Source organism: Phoca vitulina, unplaced genomic scaffold, assembly GCF_004348235.1.
Source record: "Phoca vitulina isolate PV1807 unplaced genomic scaffold, GSC_HSeal_1.0 scaffold16, whole genome shotgun sequence".
Taxonomy (NCBI): Eukaryota; Metazoa; Chordata; class Mammalia; order Carnivora; family Phocidae; genus Phoca; species Phoca vitulina.
In genome coordinates this window covers 32,445,720-32,463,683 of record NW_022589719.1, presented here as the reverse complement: position 1 = coordinate 32,463,683, position 17,964 = coordinate 32,445,720, and the positions used below count along the sequence as shown (strand labels likewise).

Genomic DNA, 17,964 nt, shown 5'->3' with positions numbered 1-17,964 from the left:
TCCAGTTTTTAGGTTCCTGGAGTATTTTAAAATACAGGAAATGCCACAAAGGACTGTAAAAATTGTGCCACGTTCCTCCTTGTGGCTGTGCCTCGTTGTTTAGAGGTGATACCAAAATCCTGTTGTGGAGGGGAACCTAAAACTGACCTTCCTTCCCTTCCCCATCACCCTGCTGGGAGCAAATGAGAAATGTGGCAGAGGCAAGGATTCACACAAATCGCAAAGATGGTGGTGATTTCTTATGTTTATTTTCTGGTTATAAAAGTAATACATGAAGAGCACTGGATTGGGAGAGGCTTTGAGTCCTGTAGCATCTAGATAGGTCACTTCTCAGAACTTCCATTCCCTTACCTGGGAAGCAGGATAAGGAGCCGGGCCTTGCCCACTCTACCAAGGGCAGAGCAGATCAAATGAGATAACACAGGAGAAGCACTCGGTAAATTGGAAAGTGCCGACAAATGGAAGGGGTTAGCGTCACCACCCTCGGCTGAGGTAGCACCAAGGTCCGAGCTCCTGCTCCTCCCCTGGCACACACAGGAAGGGGGGGGCCACTGGCAGCCCTGGTTTGATGGAGCTGGGGGAGGAGCCGCATAAATCTGTCTCAAGCCTGGCCAGATGGGGCCTCACTGGGGGACTTCCAGAACCGGGCATCAGCTGTGGCCAGCTGGGTGAGGACCTCCTCCAACTCGGGCCCATCCTCTGGGAAGCGCTCGGAGAAGGATCGGATGAGGCCAGCAGCCGAGGCCTCATACTCGAGAAGCTGAACTTCTGAGCCTGGGGAGACAGAGAAAAAGCAGCAGGAAAAGGTTTTAATAGGAAGCAGAGAATCACAATCATAATCATAGGAGCAGGTAGCTCTTCCTGAGCTCTTATCTTGTGCCAAAAATTGTATTCAGTGTTTTATCATTTAATTTAATCAATAACTCTATGAAGAAGGAAGCATTAAAGGGGGAGGATTCAATGAACTGTTGCATTCATTCATTCATTCATTCATTCACTTAATAAGTATATACTCTGGTGCCATGTTAGGTTAAACACACAGTCCTCGGGCCCCAGGAGCTTACAGTCCAACAATTGCGTTATCTCTATCTACTGTGGGACCTTGGGCAAGTTTCACAACCTCACTAAGCCTCATTTTCCTCACCTATAAAGTGGGGGTGAGCACAGTACCCACAGTGATTAGATACAATAATGCCCTGAGTGAATTCTCAAGTGCTAGCTATCACTAGCATCATTATCTCGAGCACCCAGCAGAGCCAAAAGGGTACCAGTTTAACTCATGGGCTGTTCCAAGGGTCCCTTGAATACTCACGGGAAGCATTTCCCTCTAACATACTTCCACTGCTCTACCCACTCACAGAGCCTTGTTGTGCTCTGTGGCACTGTGGGGTGTATTTAGCTAAGAGCACAGGCTTTGGGTTCAGACAGCACACGTTCAAATCCTGGTTCTGCCACCCACTAACTGTTGACCTCAGGCAAATACATGGCCCCTCAGTGTCTCAGTTTCCAGCTGAAAAATGGGGGCAATAACTTCCCCCTGGGGTTGTTGGGAGTTAATCCATGCAAAGTTTTACCCAGTGACTGGCACATAAAAGTCCTCCAAAGTTACTCATCATCTTTACCATCATCACCATCATCACCACCACCATACCTTTGAAAACCCCACCTGCTCTTCAGGCTTAGTTTAACCACTTCCTCCTCAGAACCTTCCCTGATTCCCTCAAAGGGGAATGTGGTCTTCCCTTCTCTAAGTGTTCTGACCACCGTTTGGGCCTCTTGGGTGCTTATTAATGCTCCCTGGGTGTGATCATTTCTCCCTAGGTCATATTCCTAATGGACTGCGGACTACTTGAGGCAAAGGCCTGGGTCTGATTCACTTCTCCATCCCCAAGGGCCCGCACAGGGCTGGACAATCAAAGCAATGATGTTGTAATGAGCACTTACGATGTGTCTGGCATGATTTGTCCATTTACTCATTTGACATGCATTGAGCAGCTCCTGTGCCAGGCCCTATGCTAGCTACTTGCTGCTCATGTGGAAGCAAGGCAGACGGGAAAATAGCAGAGTGACAGTGCGTGAAGGGATTGCTTTAGGTTGAGGGGTCAGGGACAGCCTCTCCCAGGAGGTGTCATTTAACAGAGACCAAAATGACAGGAAGGACCAACCAAAGATTGGGGGAGGGCTGTGCCCAGCAGAGGAGACAGTGAGTGCAAAGGCTATGGGAGTGGGGCGAGCTCAGGGTGTTGGAGAAATGGAAAGGCCATGAGCCTGGAGGCCAGTGAGCCAGGAGGGGTCCCTGAGGCCTGGCAGGGGTCGGGGCCAAATCCCCTGGGCCTCTGGAGTGCAACATAAAGAGTTGGAAATAAGCCTTTCAAATGTGTTTTCCTTGCCAGTAGGAGGTAATTATTTCATTTAACCTTCACAACTGCCCGTGACTGTGGGAGTGAGGAGCGCCCTTAATCTGACTCTAGGCCCCTCCGGTAAAGAGCTGTAAGCCTTGAATGATTCCGTCTCTGTGCCTCAGTTTTCTTAACTGTAAAATGTAAACTGTAACTACCTCATTGGGTTATGGTGAGGATTCATTTTATTCTATTTTATTTTTGTAAGTGCGCTCTATGCCCAATGTGGGGCTTGAACTCACGACCCCAAGATCAAGAGTCACATGCTCTGCTGCCTGAGCCAGCCAGGCGCCCCTGTCGGGAGGATTTAAAGAGTGAAGCCATGGAAAGCAGTAAGAGCTTGAAGGAAGTAGCTAATTGTCAGCACACAATCCACACTGGCTTTATGGATGAAGACAAGGTCACGGAGCAGCTGCCTGGCACCTCCTCTGCTCAGGTACCTCACGTGACGGGCGTCAGCAAAGATGGGTCAGGAGGTGAGAGGAAAGTGAACGCAGCACAGGCCTCTAATACAACAGGTGACAGTGCAGCGGAGACAGGGTCAAGGCTTTTGGAAACAGAGTCATCACTTGAGAAGGGAGGGGGCCATGGGGCTGCTGATCTCTCTCCCGGGCTCTGCAGTCACATTGTCCCTTGGGTTCCACCAGCCTGCTGGGTTCCAACTCATGCCTGCCCCTCACCTTGTCCCCAGGCACCGACAGGCCTGATCCTCCAGGAACGTGCCTGGCCTCCCTGTAAGCCTGGGGTCTGTTTGTTCCACTAGCCCCTGCTCTGTGGGCCTTCTGGAAACCTCTGGTTGCTGTCTTTTTTTTTTTTTTTAAGATTTTATCTATTTATTTGACAGAGAGAGACACAGCAAGAGAGGGAACACAAGCAGGGGGAGTGGGAGGGGGAGAATCAGGCTTTCCGCGGAGCCCGATGCGGGGGGCTTGATCCCAGGACCCTGAGCGTCTGCTCAATGACTGAGCCACCCAGGCGCCCCTGGTTGCTGTCTTACAAGCAGCACAGCCCTGCATGTGTGGGGTGGTGGTAACAGATGCCAAGGTTTGGGGCCTAGGGTTTGGCATGGGGAAGCCTGGGGCAGGGAGGGAGAGAGGCAGGAGTCACCCCAGGTAGCCCTTCCTGAGCCCAGGGATGGGTTCCAGGCCTCTGTCCATCAAAGAGGGCTCGGAGTCCATTACCTTCAAGGCGAGTGTTGGGCTGAACGATGAGCTTCCTAGATTCCTTGCGGAGTAGCACTGTGTCCCTGAGGGTGAGGAAGCACTCAGGGGACGCATCAGTGACCGCTGCGTACCCCTCATACAGGGCCCGGCCTCCAGCCACATCTCCTGTGGACTTCAACACCTGTGGGAAGGCAGAAAGAATTAGTGCCTATGATGGGCACCCCTCATGCCTCCATGGGGCTTTGCCAGGGGCCCCAGCCGGTTGTGCTCACCCTGGATGGTATCTGCTCTCTCACCGTGTTACTGTGCTGAATACAGGAGAAATACAGATCAAGGGCTTAGCTGATAATAAGTGCCTAGTAAAGTGAAGCTAATGTTTCTCATTTGGTTGTCTCATTTGAACTGGAGACAGAGAAAGCATTACCATCATCCTCTTTAAAAAAAAAATGATTTCACACATACAAAATATATAGTATATACATATTAGGTTATAATAATAGGTTATAAAGAATATAACACATAGGTTATAAAAAACAATAAGACACCCATATAACTAGCACCCAGCTTAAGAGTTAGTTCCTTCCTTTTTTAAATTAAAAAAATTTTTTTTAATTTTTATTTTTTTAATTAAGTAGGCTCCATGCCCAATGTGGGGCTTGAACTCACAACACTGACATCAAGAGTTGCATGCTTGGGGCACCTGGGTGGCTCAGTCAGTTGAACCTCTGCCTTCAGCTCAGGTCATGATCCTGGAGTCCCAAGATCGAGCCCTGCATCAGGCTCCCAGCTCAGCGGGGAGTCTGCTTCTCCCTCTGCCCCTCACCCCTCTCTCTCTCTCAAATAAATAAAATCTTTTTTTTTTTTTTTTAAGATTTTTTATTTATTTATTTGACAGAGAGATATAAGAGCACAAGCAGAGGGAATGGCAGAGGGAGAGGGAGAAGCAGACTTCCTGCTGAGCAGGGAGCCCGATGTGGGACTCGATCCCAGGACCCTGGGATCATGACCTGAGCCGAAGGCAGACGCTTAACCATCTGAGCCACCCAGGCGCCCTAAAATCTTTTTTTTTTTTTAAAGATTTTATTTATTTATTTGAGAGAGAGGGAGAGGGAAAAAGCAGGGGTGGAAGGGTAGAGGGGGAGAGAGAGAGAGAAGGAGACTCCCCGCTGAGCAGGGAACCAGACGTGGGACTTGATCCCAGGATCCTGGGATTATGACCTGAGCTGAAGGCAGATGCCCAACCGACTGAGCCACCCAAGCGCCCCTCAAATAAATAAAATCTTAAAAAAAAAAAAAAAAAAAAGACTCGCATGCCCTACTAACTGAGCCAGCCAAGCACCCCAAGTTAGCTCCTCCCTTGACTGCATCCCGGGGCTTCCTGTCTGAGGAAATAAATAGTCCTCGATTCTGTGCTTATCATTCCCTTATGTTCCCTGAATTCTGCTCTGGACCACGTTATTTTAACTTTTGCTTGTGTCCTGTGATTTGCTTTTTCCGCTTGAGGTATATGTGAGATTCGTCTGTGTTCGGGCATGCAACCATAGTTCACCCTTCTCACTGCTGTCCACTGTTCCACTTAGAAACACCCCACAGGTGAATCCCTTCCCATGATGGGGGCAGCTTGTGCTGTCTGCCATTCAGCATCGCCATGGACACCCTGCGCGCCTCCTGATGGACAGAAGGACGAGATGCAGGTTTCCCCGGGAGAATCAATGGTCTGGCGGTCAGGTGAATGCTCCACCTTAGACAAGCCCACATTGCTCTCCAAAGTTGTTGCACCAGCTGACATTCCCGGAGGCAGTGCTGGCAGTCCTCACCGCTCTGTATGCCAGGTGGTGTTGGCAGTTTTCCATTTTTGCCAAGCTGGTGGGTATAAAGCTCATGTGGTTTAAGCTGTGCTTTCCTGATTGCTCAAGAGGCTGAACGTCTTCCCACAAGTTGATGTGTTATTCATTTTCCTCTTCGGTTCATGAGTTTTGCTTATTTTCCTGCAGGGTTGTCTTTTCTTCCTGTTTTTTTTTCTTTTTGAGTTCTTTATATATTAAGTACTAACCTTTTGTTCACACATTATGTGGTAAATACCCTATCTTAGCTTAAGACTTCTCTTCTCACATTCTTTATGGTAACTTTTGATGAATAAAAGCTATTTTTATTTGTATTTTTAATTTTATTTATTTATTTATTTATAAAAGACTTTCTTTTTAAGTAACCTCTACACCCAATGTGGGGCTTGAACTTAACAACCCCGAGATCATGAGTCACGTGCTCTACCGATTGAGCCAGCCAGGCGGCCCCCCAAAAAGCTATTTTTGATGTAGTTAAAGGAACCGATCTTTTCCTTGATGGCTAGTGCTTCTTGTGCTTAGAGAAATTTTCCTTCACTCTGAGGTCATAAAGATATTCTTCTCTGTCGGGCACCTGGGTGGCTCAGTTGGTTGGGCGACTGCCTTCGGCTCAGGTCATGATCCTAGAGTCCCGGGATCGAGTTCCGCATCGGGCTCCCTGCTCAGCAGGGAGTCTGCTTCTCCCTCTGACCCTCTTCCCTCTCGTGCTCTCTATCTCTCATTCTCTCTCTCTCAAATAAATAAATAAAATCTTAAAAAAAAAAAAAAAGATATTCTTCTCTGTTAAAAATTTTGCCTTTTCTATGTAAGCTGTTGATCCTGGGATTGACTTTGTGTATGGTAGAAGGTAGAAATCCAGTTCGTCTCAGCATGGCTTATTAAATGGTCCCTCCCTCTCTAGTGGTCTGCAGTGTCCCTTCTGTCACATACCAGAGTCAATGCTGATTCTTGGCTCTGTTCCACTGGTCAATTTGTCTATTCCTGCCCCAGGGCTACACTGAACTTAATTATCTTAGAATAAATTTTGGTATCTGGTGGAATGAGTCCCCCAGCTCGTTTTGCCTCAGGAGTGTCTTGGTTCTTACTGGTGCTCCTTTAGGCTTCTGTCTAAATTTCACAATCAGAGCACCTGCGTGGCTCAGTCAGTTGAGTGTCCAACTCTCGACATCGGCTCAGGTCATAATCTCAGGGTTGTGAGATCCAGCCCTGCACGGGGCTCCACACTCAGTGGGGAGTCTGCTTGGGATTCTCTCTCTCCCTCTGCACCTCCCCCCTACTCTTGCACACTCTTAAACTATAAATAAACAAATAAATAAATAATAAATTTCACAATCAGCTTGTCAAGTTCCATGAAAAACCCTCTTAGGACTTTTTTCTTTTAAGACTTTATTTATTTTGAGAGAGCAGAATGAGCAAGAGAGAGCACATGAGTCGGGGGGTGAGGTAGGGGCAAAGGGAGAGGGAGAAGCAGGCTCTCCTCTGGACCGGCAACAGGATCCCAGAACCGTGGGATCATGACCTAAGCCAAAGGCAGATGCTTAACCGACTGAGCCAACCAGGCGCCCCCCTCCTGGGACTTTATTCAACCTTGTGAAACTTTTATTGATTTCATCGGTTTGTTTGTAGATTCTTTTGACTTGCCTAGTCATATAATCTGCAACACGAAGAGTTTTATTTCTGCCTAATGCCTAAACTTTACATTTTTTATCTTGTTTCCTTTCAAAAGCTAAGCCCTTCAGCAAACTGTCGATCAGAAGTGGAAATAGGGAGCATTTTTGTCTTTTTTCTGATTTTAAAGGGAATGTTTTAGTGTTTGAACAGACAGTTACTGTACTTTCAATTTCTGAGACATTCTTCATCAGTTAAGAAAATTCTTTTTGGGGTGCCTGGGTGGCTCAGTCAGTTGAGTGTCTGATTCTTGGTTTTCGCTCAGGTCATGATCTCGGGGTCATGGAATTGAGACCCGAGACTCTGCACTCCACTCAGCGGGGATTCTGCTTCTCTCCTTTTCCCTCTCCTGCTGCCCCTTCCCCATCTTTACTTTTTTTTTAAAGGTTTATTTATTTTTATTTATTTTTAATTTATTTTTGAGAGAGAGAGAGAGAGAGCAAGCACAAATGGGTAGAGGGGCAGAGGGAAAAGCAGACTCCTCAATGAGCAGGGAGCCCTATGTGGGACTCGATCCCAGGACCCTGGGATCATGACCTGAGCTGAAGGCAGCCACTTAACGGACTGAGCCACCCAGGTGTCCAATTTATTTTATTTTAGAGAGAGTGTGAGTGAGCACAAGCAGGAAGGGCAGAGGGAGAGGGAGAGAGAATCTTAAGCAGACTCCAAACTTAGTGTGGATTGTGATGCGGGGGTTCAACCTCAGGACCATGAGATCAGGACCTGAGCCAAAACTAAGAGTCCAGCACTTAACCAACTGAGCCACCCAGGGGCCCCTCAAATAAATAAATCTTTAAAAAAAAATTCTTTTCAATTCTGAGTTTTCAAAAAAGTTCTTATCATAATGGATATAAATGACTTTCAAGAGCTTTTTAAAAATCTATTGAGATGATCATGGTTTTTCTCTTTTAATCTGTTAATATGGTTATTTTCAAAAATATATTTTCTAATGTTAGATAAACCTTGCATTTCTGGGATAAACCCACGTTGGTATGTTCTGGATTTGGTCTGCGAGGATTTTGTTTAGAATTTTGGCATTTATATTTTTCCTTTCTGGAACTATCTTTGATTTTGGTATCCAGGTCAAACTAGCATAATAAAATGAGGTGGAGAATATTCTCTCTTCTTCTATTACCTGGAAGAGTTTATGTAAAATTGATACCGTCTGTTACTTGAATATTCTGAAAGATTCACCTTTAAAACTCTGTAGGCTTAGTATTTTTTGTATGAAGACTTTAGATCATTGATTTAATTTTTTTTTATTTTTTAAAGATTTTATTTATTTGACAGAGAGAGACACAGCGAGAGAGGGAACACAAGCAGAGGGAGTGGCAGAGGGAGAAGCAGGCTTCCTGCTGAGCAGGGAGCCCGATGCGGGGCTTGATCCCAGGACCCCGGGATCATGACCTGAGCCGAAGGCAGACACTTAACGACTGAGCCACCCAGTCGCCCCCACTGATTTAATTTCTATAATGGCTATAGACTGGTCAAGTCATCTATTCATGAGTGGACTTTAACAAGTTTTATTTTTCTCAGGAGTTGTCCAGTTCACCAAAGTTGTGAATTTTATTGCCATAAGTTACTGTTATATTTGTAGTTATGTGCCCTTTAAGTTTCTACTCTTATTTGTGCCTTCACTCTTTTTTTCTTGACAAATCTTGTCAGATGTTTGTCAGTTTCATTATCTTTTCAAAAACCAACTTTGGGCTTTTTGGTCTTCTCTATACTTCTATTTCAGCTCCTGTGTGTCAACTAGTATATTTGTAATTTTCCTCCTTCTATTTTCTTTTTGTTTTTTTAAGTTAGGCTCCTTGCCCAGCGTGGAGCCCAACACAGGGCTAGAACTCACAACCCCAAGGTCAAGACCTGAGCTGAGATCAAGAGGCAGTCCCTTAACCAACTGAACCACCCAGGCACCCCTCCTCCTTCTATTTTCTACTTAATTTCCTTCTCTTTCCTGAATTCTTAAACTTGATGAATTTATGAATTGGGCCTTTAATCAGCTCTAGGAAATTCTCAGCCATTATCTCCTTTAATATATGCCTTTTCCCACCTTCTCACTCTCCTTTCATTTGGAGCTTTGTTTACGTACCTTAGACCTTTCCACACCGTCCCCCACGACTCTTCACTTCTCTTAAATTTTCTATCTTGGTCTCTGTGCTACATACCGTATATTTTCTTTTATCTTTAGCTGGATCTCAAACCTGTTTATCCTGCCTATTTTTAGTTTCAGTGGTGTTACAGTTTATTTCTGGGAGTTCCATCTGGTTCTTTTCCAAATATCTGACATTTTGTGGGTCTGATCCTTACTTGTACTGATTTGAAGGTGGCAAAGTAGGACTCCTACTATGGCTTCCTCCAGGTAAGACCCAGGGTTATAAGGATTCTCCAGGGGATGGGGGGGAAACTCCAGAGGGACAGTTAAAGAGAACATCTCTTCCTTCTCTCTTCCCAATAGTACTGAGCACACAGAAAGTAGCGGAGACACATTCATCAAGCCGACACATTAGATCCCACCAGCTTAAACCAGACAGCTGGTAACATCAATGCCAATGGGAGGCAGGACAGATAATAGGGAGGAGGCTGGCAAACTGGAGAGTCATGCCATGTCCAAATGCCCAAATGTGGTGGCTACTGCTCAGTTTCAGCCAGTTGTTTACATGGGATTTGAGCCTATTAATGCCAGTCCTTCCAAGAAGCCAGAAATACAGATTTACACCCAACCCTGCCAATTTTCACAATACAATGTGGGCCAAAATGGCCCATGTTTGTGACGCTGGCAGAAGCCTCTCCTTGTAGAAATGCCTTCATCTTCCCTACTTGCTACTTGCTGTCTCGTTGCTGTGCTCTTGGCTTTTGCTAGGGGGCTGGTAAGACGAACAGCCACACCAACAATGCTTCCATATTCCGTATCTTCTATAAAAAAGCTATTGCTGAGGTGACTGTCCTGCTGAATGACTCCTCTCGTACAGAGACCCAACTGGTTCACTCCCTAGAATGGAACATTCTGTGCTTGTTCAATACTAAGTCACAGTTCAATATTGGACTAGGATTTGGCAGATTTGATTCCTTCATCTAGTGACTTATTATCATTAACAAACTAGAATAATTCAAGATAGATAGAAAAGTTGCAAAGATAGAACAGAGAGTTTGTCTATGCCCCTTGTCCAGTTTCTCCTGTTAACACTGTACAAAATTGGTACATTACTATCAACTAAACTCTAGGCATTTTTAGATTTCACTAGTTGTCCCATTAATGACCTTTTTTCTATTCCAGATCTAAGACCCATATTGCATTTTGCATCTACTGATTTTTTTTTTAAGATTTTATTTATTTATTTGAGAGAGATAGAGTGTGCATGAACAGGGCGAGGAGCAGAGCGAAAGGGACAGGGAGAGAATCTCCAGCAGACTCCATGCTGAGTGCAGAGCCCGATGCGAGGTTCGATCCCAGGACCCTGAGATTATGACCTGAGCTGAAATCAAGAGTCGGACACTTAGCCGACTGAGCCCCCCAGGTGCCCCCTACTGATATTTTTTTTTTTTAAGATTTTATTTATTTATTTGTTTGACAGAGAGAGACACAGGGAGAGAGGGAACACAAGCAGGGGGAGTGGGAGAGGGAGAAGCATGGACCCTGGGACCATGACCTGAGCCAAAGGCAGACGCTTAACGACTGAGCCACCCAGGCACCACTACTGATTTTTTTTTTTAAGATTTTATTTATCTGAGGGGCTCCTGGGTGGCTCAGTCGTTAAGCGTCTGCCTTCGGCTCAGGTCATGGTCCCAGGGTCCTGGGATCGAGCCCCGCATCGGGCTCCCTGCTCCGCGGGAAGCCTGCTTCTCCCTCTCCCACTCCCCCTGCTTGTGTTTCCTCTCTCGCTGTGTCTCTCTCTGTCAAATAAATAAATAAAATGTTAAAAAAAATAAAATAAACAACACACCCTGGGATCATGACCTGAGCTGAAGGCAGATGCTCAACCTACTGAGTCACCCAGGTGCCCCTGATTTTTAATTTTTTTTTTTTTTTTTTAAAGATTTTATTTATTTATTTGAGAGAGAGAGAGCATGAGAGGGGGAGGGCCAGAGGGAGAAGTAGACTCCCCGCTGAGCAGGGAACCCGATGTGGGACTCGATCCCGGGACTCCAGGATCATGACCTGAGCCGAAGGCAGTCGCTTAACCAACTGAGCCACCCAGGCGCCCCTGATTTTTAATTTCTAATTTTATTGTATTTTAATGGCCAAACACATATCTTTTATTAAAAAGTGCCTTAAATCCTTTCTGGAAATAGGTGGGAGTATAATCATGGAGGTATTTGCTGAACTGAAGGCTGGGCCTTTTATCAGTTGAAAAAGCTGGCAGGACCCAGTTCCACTGGAAGGTACTGCAGTGAAGAGTGGGCCTTGAGTGGTTCTCAAACTTTGCTGAATGTCAGACTCACCTGGCAGGCAGGTAAACATGCAGATTCCTGGGTCCTGCTCTCACAGTTTCTGAATCAGGTCTGGGGTGGTGCCCAGGAATCTGCATTTGGAGGCTGCTTCTGGGTGATGCTGATGCTGCTAGTCCGTGGACCACACTTAATGTCACACGGGCTTGGATTCACAACATTCTATTTGCTCAGTATGTCGTGTCATTTGCTGTCTGCCAGGTGAGGTAGGCAATGTATCCCATTTAACAGATGAGAAAAGTGGGGCCCAGCAAGGCAGAGTATGTTGCCCCAATTACGTGGCTGGTTAATACTGACATCAGAACCCCAAACGGTCCCGACTCTAAGCATCCCTACGTGGGAGGGAAGCCAAGGCCATGCTGACCACTGTCCTTCACCTACTAAGCTCCAGGCTTCCTTCTGTCCCTCAACCCACAAAGCTCAGTCCAGTCCCCAAACCAGACTTTGTGCTTTGTTTCTTCTGCTCTCAGACCTTTTCATAGCTGGTTCCTGCCTGGCACTCAAATTTCAGCTTAAACGCCATCTCCTCCAAGAAGCCTTCCCTGACCACCCAGGCTAAGGAAGCTCTGCATTCCTTTCCCCTCCAATTTCACTTGCTATCGTATCACCAAGTTTTATTGTCTTTACAGCTCTCGTCTCATTTGCTTATTGTTTACATGTTCGCTACAACATAAGAAACTGCTTACAACTTATGCTCAGTGCCTGGCATATGGTAACACTCAGTATACACACTTGTCTGATGAATGAATGAATGAATGAATGAACGAACGAACAAACAAAAGGATGATCAGAAGGCTACGAGGCAGTACTAGAGGGGAGGAGACAGGGTGAGGCTGGAAGGCAAGAGGGCTCCGCTTACCTGAAGTTTCCTCAGGAACCGCTCCAGGGCGGGCTTGCCCACAGGCCGGATCTTGTTGCGGTCAAGGCGGACCCGGGCATCTGGGCGCCCATCAGCGCCTGTGGTGGGAGTGACAGTAACGAGTCCCTCGCCAGCCTCCAGCAAGACCCTCAGGATCACAAACCGGGCCTGCATGTGGGCCTGCCGGAGCCAAGAAGAAAGGAATTATTTACATCCCTGAGATAAGACATATCAAAAGCTTGGTCCAAAGCCTCATACACAGTATGTGCTCATTAATTGTCAGTTATTCTTACCCCTTCATTCTCCCTCACCCCTGTGGGTCTTTTTCTGCCTATTCCTCTCCCCTTAAATGTATCCTCCCCTCTCTGCTCTTAAGGGAAGGCAGGCTGCCCTGGGAAACAGGAAGGCCATTTCCAGGCAGGTCCCAGAGCCCTGTGCCCCCCTTGCCAACCACCATGCCCTTTGCTGCTCCAGACCCCACCCTGATGATAGCAGATACCCCCAGGGGTCCCCCACAATCCAGGTCACCAAGCACTTTCTCTTCTACAATCTTGTTTGCATTCAACAGTGGGACCAAGTGGGCATCATGAACCCCAGTTTACAGATGACAAAACAGAGGCCCAGAGAGGTGAAGTGACTTGCTCAGGGTCACACAGCTATTAAGGGAGATCAAGGACTCAGACCTAAGTTTCCTGACTCTAAAACGTGTATTCTTCTGATGACATAAGATTGCCTCCTCGAAACAGACTTGTATGACTTTTAAGAACATTCCTGTTGTTTACCCTATTTCCAAAGTACATCTCATAACTGAGCAGCCTAGCCTAACAGCTCTGGAGATAGACTGCTTGGATTTGAATCCTGGCTCTGCTACTTAACAGCAAGTTACTTAATGTCTTTGTGCCTCAATTTCCTCATCTCTAAAATGAGAGTAATAATAGCACCTACCTCCTGAGGTTGACGTGGGGAACAAAGAGTTAATTCAGATAAAGTGCTTAGAACTGTGTGTTGCAGAGTTAAGTCTGACGCAAGTCAGCTATTAGCAGTCATATAAAATCACCTCATCTGATTTCGCCCTCAGAGGTGGGCAGGGAGATTATTATTCCCATTGCACAGACAGGGACACTGAGGCTCACAACAGTGTGACTTACCCCCATAAGCAGTGGAGTCTGGGATTAAACCCACTTCAGGTGCCTCTTAGGTAGATAAGGTTGTCCCATCCTTACACCTAGAATCCTGACCTTGGCCCCCCCTGCAGGCCTCCCCCTGCCGGCTCTCTGCTGGCTCCCACCTGTCTCCAGCTGGAGGCCTCAGGGGTGTAAAACTCCAGAGCAAGCAGCCCAGCCCGAACCATGTTGAGCCAGTTCACATAGATCACATCTTCTGCATCAGCCCCCTCGAAGCCAAAGATCCTGGGGGAGGGACAGGGAGGTGGCAGGGGCAGTCAGAGGCTGCCTGGGTCCTGACCCCCGCCAGGACGCCCTCTGTCCACAGGGAGGCCCACCCCCCATGCCTGTTGCCCGTACTCCAGAACTTGGGGGTTGAGGCAGAGGTAGAGGCCCACACTTTCAGCCCGGCATTCTTCGTAGCTAGAGGCGATGGTGCTGAACTTGCTGTCCCAGGTCTCCCCGCTCCGGTACCAGCTCTGAATCTGGGAGGGGAAGCCCGGGAAGTAGGCTTAGGAGTAGCTGCCACCCCAGCATGCCCAGCCCCCCAGCACCTGGGGGCTCCGCCGAGGCCACCCTCACCTGCTCCCCCGTCTCTGGGTTGATCACTGTCTCCTGGTCAAAGTTAAATGCTCCTTTCTCATCCTGCAGAAGGGTCAGGACATAGGGCAAGTGAGGGAAAGGTGCCTCTGCCCCAGCCCAGTGCTTCAGCCCAGGGATTTGAGCGCCATCCTCGTGCTGCCGCCTCCAAACCAGAGTCCTCTGACCCTGGCTGCCCTCTCAGAGCCCCCAGCACGTGAAAACCCAGACCCAGGATCTCTGGACCCCAGATATGTGCCAGTGGATGGGCTAGAAAGCTGGGATGCTGCTCCCCTACGCGCTTCCCAGGCCCTCTCCCCATGCTGGCAGAGGCCACAGCCCGTGATTCTCTACCTCCAATAAGCATCAGCCTTGCGATCCACTCCACGTGCCAAGTGTCTTTCATGCTCCATCCATTTATTCCTCACAACCACGTCCCCCCAGGAAGGTTCTATTACCTCACTTCACAGAGGAGGAAAATGAAGTCCAGAGACTATGAGCCCCAACGTGGAATCAGAGCACATAACCTCCACGCACACTATCTCTTTACAGTAAACCCGTTTCCAGAGGGCCTACTGTGTCAGGCAAGCCCTAGGGCTTTGCTTTTATTCCTCATGATGGCCGATATGGTAGGAGTCAGGGTCCCTGTTTCACAGATGGGCCAACTGAGGCTCAGTAAGGAGAACTGACTTGTGCAAGGACACAGAGTGGCCACATTTGTCCCCATTTCCCTGTGACTTCAAAGCTTGGACAAGGACAGTTTGCCAGGCTGCTGCCCCCATTAGCTGCTCTCTGAATCGTCCTGACCTCCAGCCCCTCCTGATTCAGTGACGTGCCCCACCTCACAGGGAGCAGACCCAAACCAGAACCCCGCTCTCTCTGATGCCCTGGCCCTACACCCCCCCAACCCCCCGCTCCCCGCTGGTCATCTCGTCTGTGCAGCTCCATGCTAGGGGTCCATCATGGGCTCTCCTCAGCCTGGCAGAAAGGCTGTCTGTCTTCTTTGTATCCCCTGAGTGGGTGTCCCAGGGGCTCCAGCCACTCTGACTGGCTGGCAGGAAGGGGCTGCTCTTGCAAGAAGTGACTCACTCCCTGTTAATACCTGGAAAGGTACAGGTTCTAGGGAACGGTAGTCCAAAGACAGACCATGCTGCAGCCTCAGGACTGGGAGCCTGCAGAGACTGCGCCTCACAGCCTCCCTGTCCCTGGGCTGTCGGAGTCCCACCTCCAAGGCAGGCTTCCTTGGCCTGAGCCAAGCCACTCCTCCTGTGAAGGAGACCTCAGCTGGACTGTCCTGAGGGCCCTGCACCCTTGGGGCTCCTGGGACATCTCGGGGGAGGGTGAGATAGGAACTTCCCTCCTTTAGGGGCCATTTTCCCCACCTAAGCCAAAGCCCGTGAGGACAAAGACGGAAGCAGCGTCACCCTGGTGGGGTTGATCGTGGGGGAGGCGAGCTGCGGGCGCGTTCTCACCTGCACGAAGAGCTTGCCGCTGCCGTGGCCCAGCAGCTCGTGCAGTCCCACCTGCACATCAAAGGAGGGCCCCTTCCAGCGGATGTACAGGTCCTGCCGAGACAAGCAGAGGCCCATGCCGCCTGCAGCCCCACCACAGCCACACGGCCTGCTGATGCCCCTGCTGCCAAACCGAGGGCCTGTAGCCTCCTTCCTGCCGGGCTCCACGGGGGCCCCCGCGCGGCCCATCCCATCCTTACAACAACCTGGAGGAAGGGACTGCCTCCACAGTTTGACATGTGAGCAAACAGGCCAAGTCTCAGGGCCACCGGGCTGGCAGCCGTGCTCTTTCCTCTCCCTGCGCTGGGCCCTCCACCTTCTTGTGTCAGCCGTCAGGCCAGGCCCGCCCCAAACCCTCGGGCGGCTGGTGCCCACCTTGTCCTCCTCCTCCAGGAAGGTCAGCTTCTCCCGCTGCGTGGCGTAGGCCACAGCCAGGACGTTCCCCAGTGACACATTCTTGAAGCCATCCGTCTGCCTCAGGTCGTCATCTGGAGAAGGTAGGGAGGGAACCAGGGAGAAGGGGCAAACATCAAGGGCCACAGATAAGGAGTCTAGACAAGAGGACCAGGCTGGGATGGAGAACGGAGCGGGGCATGGGGCCAGGGCAACTGTGTGCAGGGGGAGGGGCGACTCAGGGGACACTGTTGCAGCTTGAGGAAGCTCACAGTTGGGGATGTTGATGCCAGCAGGGATGCCAGAGCCAGAGAAGGTGAGAACATCCAGGGAGGTGAAGTCGGGGGTGAGGAACTTGTCCTTCTCGAAGGTCGGGGGCCAGGGCAGTTCCTTCAGCAGCTGTTCTGCACTTGCCACCAGGCACTCAAACTTGGCACTCATGGCCTTGTTCACCATGGCCACAAAGCCTGTAGGGAGAGAGGTGGGCTGTGGGCTGGCAGGGTTTGGGAGGGGTCCCGTACCCCACTCAACTCCGTGACCCCTCTGGCCATCATGCAGGTACCACATGTCTGCTGTGTGCAGTACCCTTTGCGGGCCAGTGGGGAGAAGAGGGACCCAGGCCTGGTCTCGTCTTTGTGGAGGTCACTGGGGTGGGTGGGATATAGAGGCGGCTTCACTGGGTAACATCTGAGATGGATCTTAAAGGAGATGGCAGGGAGCACATAGAGGGTGGTGGGTAAAGATCAGATTCCCAGTGGAAGGGACTGCAAGAGCAAAAAACATGTTCTTTTGGGGGCAACTGAACTGTCCTGCAAGGCTAGAGCGTCCGGCTTATGAGGTGATGACTGAGGCAGTATACTATGCAGGAGGCCTGGGACTGATCCTTTTAGGTTTAATGCGGTTGGAGATCCTAGCTTCTGTTTCTGTTTCCAAAGTTGCACTCCGTAACATGTAGTTTCTATGAGAGCCTTCATAAAGAAAGAGCTTCCTGGTCAAATAAGTTTGGATAATACTATTTGCTCTATCTCTAACTTCTTAGAGATTCTTTTTTTTTTTTAAAGATTTTATTATTTGAGAGAGAGAGAGAATGAGAGACAGAGAGCATGAGAAGGAAGAGGGTCAGAGGGAGAAGCAGACCCCCCGCTGAGCAGGGAGCCCGATGTGGGACTCGATCCCTGGACTCCAGGATCATGACCTGAGCCGAAGGCTAACTTCTTAGAGATTCTTAATGTACATTTGCATATTAGAGGTACTGAAGAGTCCTGCAGGCAAGACCCCTTACTGCTTAGAACTGAACCCTTCTTGGTGTAATTCCTGTGAACCCTGCACGAGCTATGCCCTGGAAAGGCCTGGCCTAGACTACTGCGTGGTCAGGCTCCTGCAAAGAATGGATTAACTTGGCCAAGGGTTAGACCTGGCAAAGCCTCCCTGTCTGGAGCCACTGGGTCGGGTGGAATTGGCATACCAGGTCAGGAAGACAGGATGATTAAAACAGCAAGGAAGAAAACGCAACCTCCGGGATTGGTTAAATAAATTAGGGGGCAGCCATACGATGGCATACCATGCAACTGTTAGTCATGTAACAATAGCAGATGTCATGGGAAATTATAATATTACGCAGCTATTAAAAAGAACATGGGGGGGGGCGCCTGGGTGGCTCAGTTGGTTAAGCGACTGCCTTTGGCTCAGGTCATGATCTCAGGGTCTTGGGATCGAGCCCTACGTCAGGCTCCTTGCTCAGAGGGGAGTCTGCTTCTCCCTCTCCCTCTGTGCTCTCTTGCTCTCTTTCTCTCTCAAACAAATAAATAAAATCTTTAAAAAAGAAAAATAAAAAAATAAAAAACAAAAAGAACATGGGGGAGTCTGGCTGGCTCAGTCGGTAGAGCATGTGACCCTTGATCTCAAGGTCATGAGTTCAAGCTCCATATTGGGCGTG

At 48.9% G+C, this 17,964-nt stretch overlaps 1 protein-coding gene across 4 annotated transcripts in view; it reads right to left on the bottom strand.

The window, feature by feature from the left end:
* Nucleotides 1–235: 235 nt before the first annotated feature.
* Nucleotides 236–17,964, bottom strand: part of DPP3 (dipeptidyl peptidase 3) — a 39,781-nt gene continuing 22,052 nt past the window's right edge. For all 4 annotated transcript variants that reach the window (XM_032414451.1, XM_032414452.1, XM_032414453.1 and 1 more), the window contains exons 10-18: nt 16,301–16,495; nt 16,011–16,123; nt 15,597–15,689; nt 14,128–14,190; nt 13,906–14,030; nt 13,671–13,791; nt 12,383–12,562; nt 3,581–3,743; nt 236–774 (exon numbers count right to left, since the gene is read on the bottom strand). In XM_032414451.1, coding sequence (XP_032270342.1) covers nt 602–774; nt 3,581–3,743; nt 12,383–12,562; nt 13,671–13,791; nt 13,906–14,030; nt 14,128–14,190; nt 15,597–15,689; nt 16,011–16,123; nt 16,301–16,495 — 1,226 coding nt within the window. In that variant the 3' untranslated portion in view covers nt 236–601. The remainder of the gene's footprint in view (nt 775–3,580; nt 3,744–12,382; nt 12,563–13,670; nt 13,792–13,905; nt 14,031–14,127; nt 14,191–15,596; nt 15,690–16,010; nt 16,124–16,300; nt 16,496–17,964) is intronic.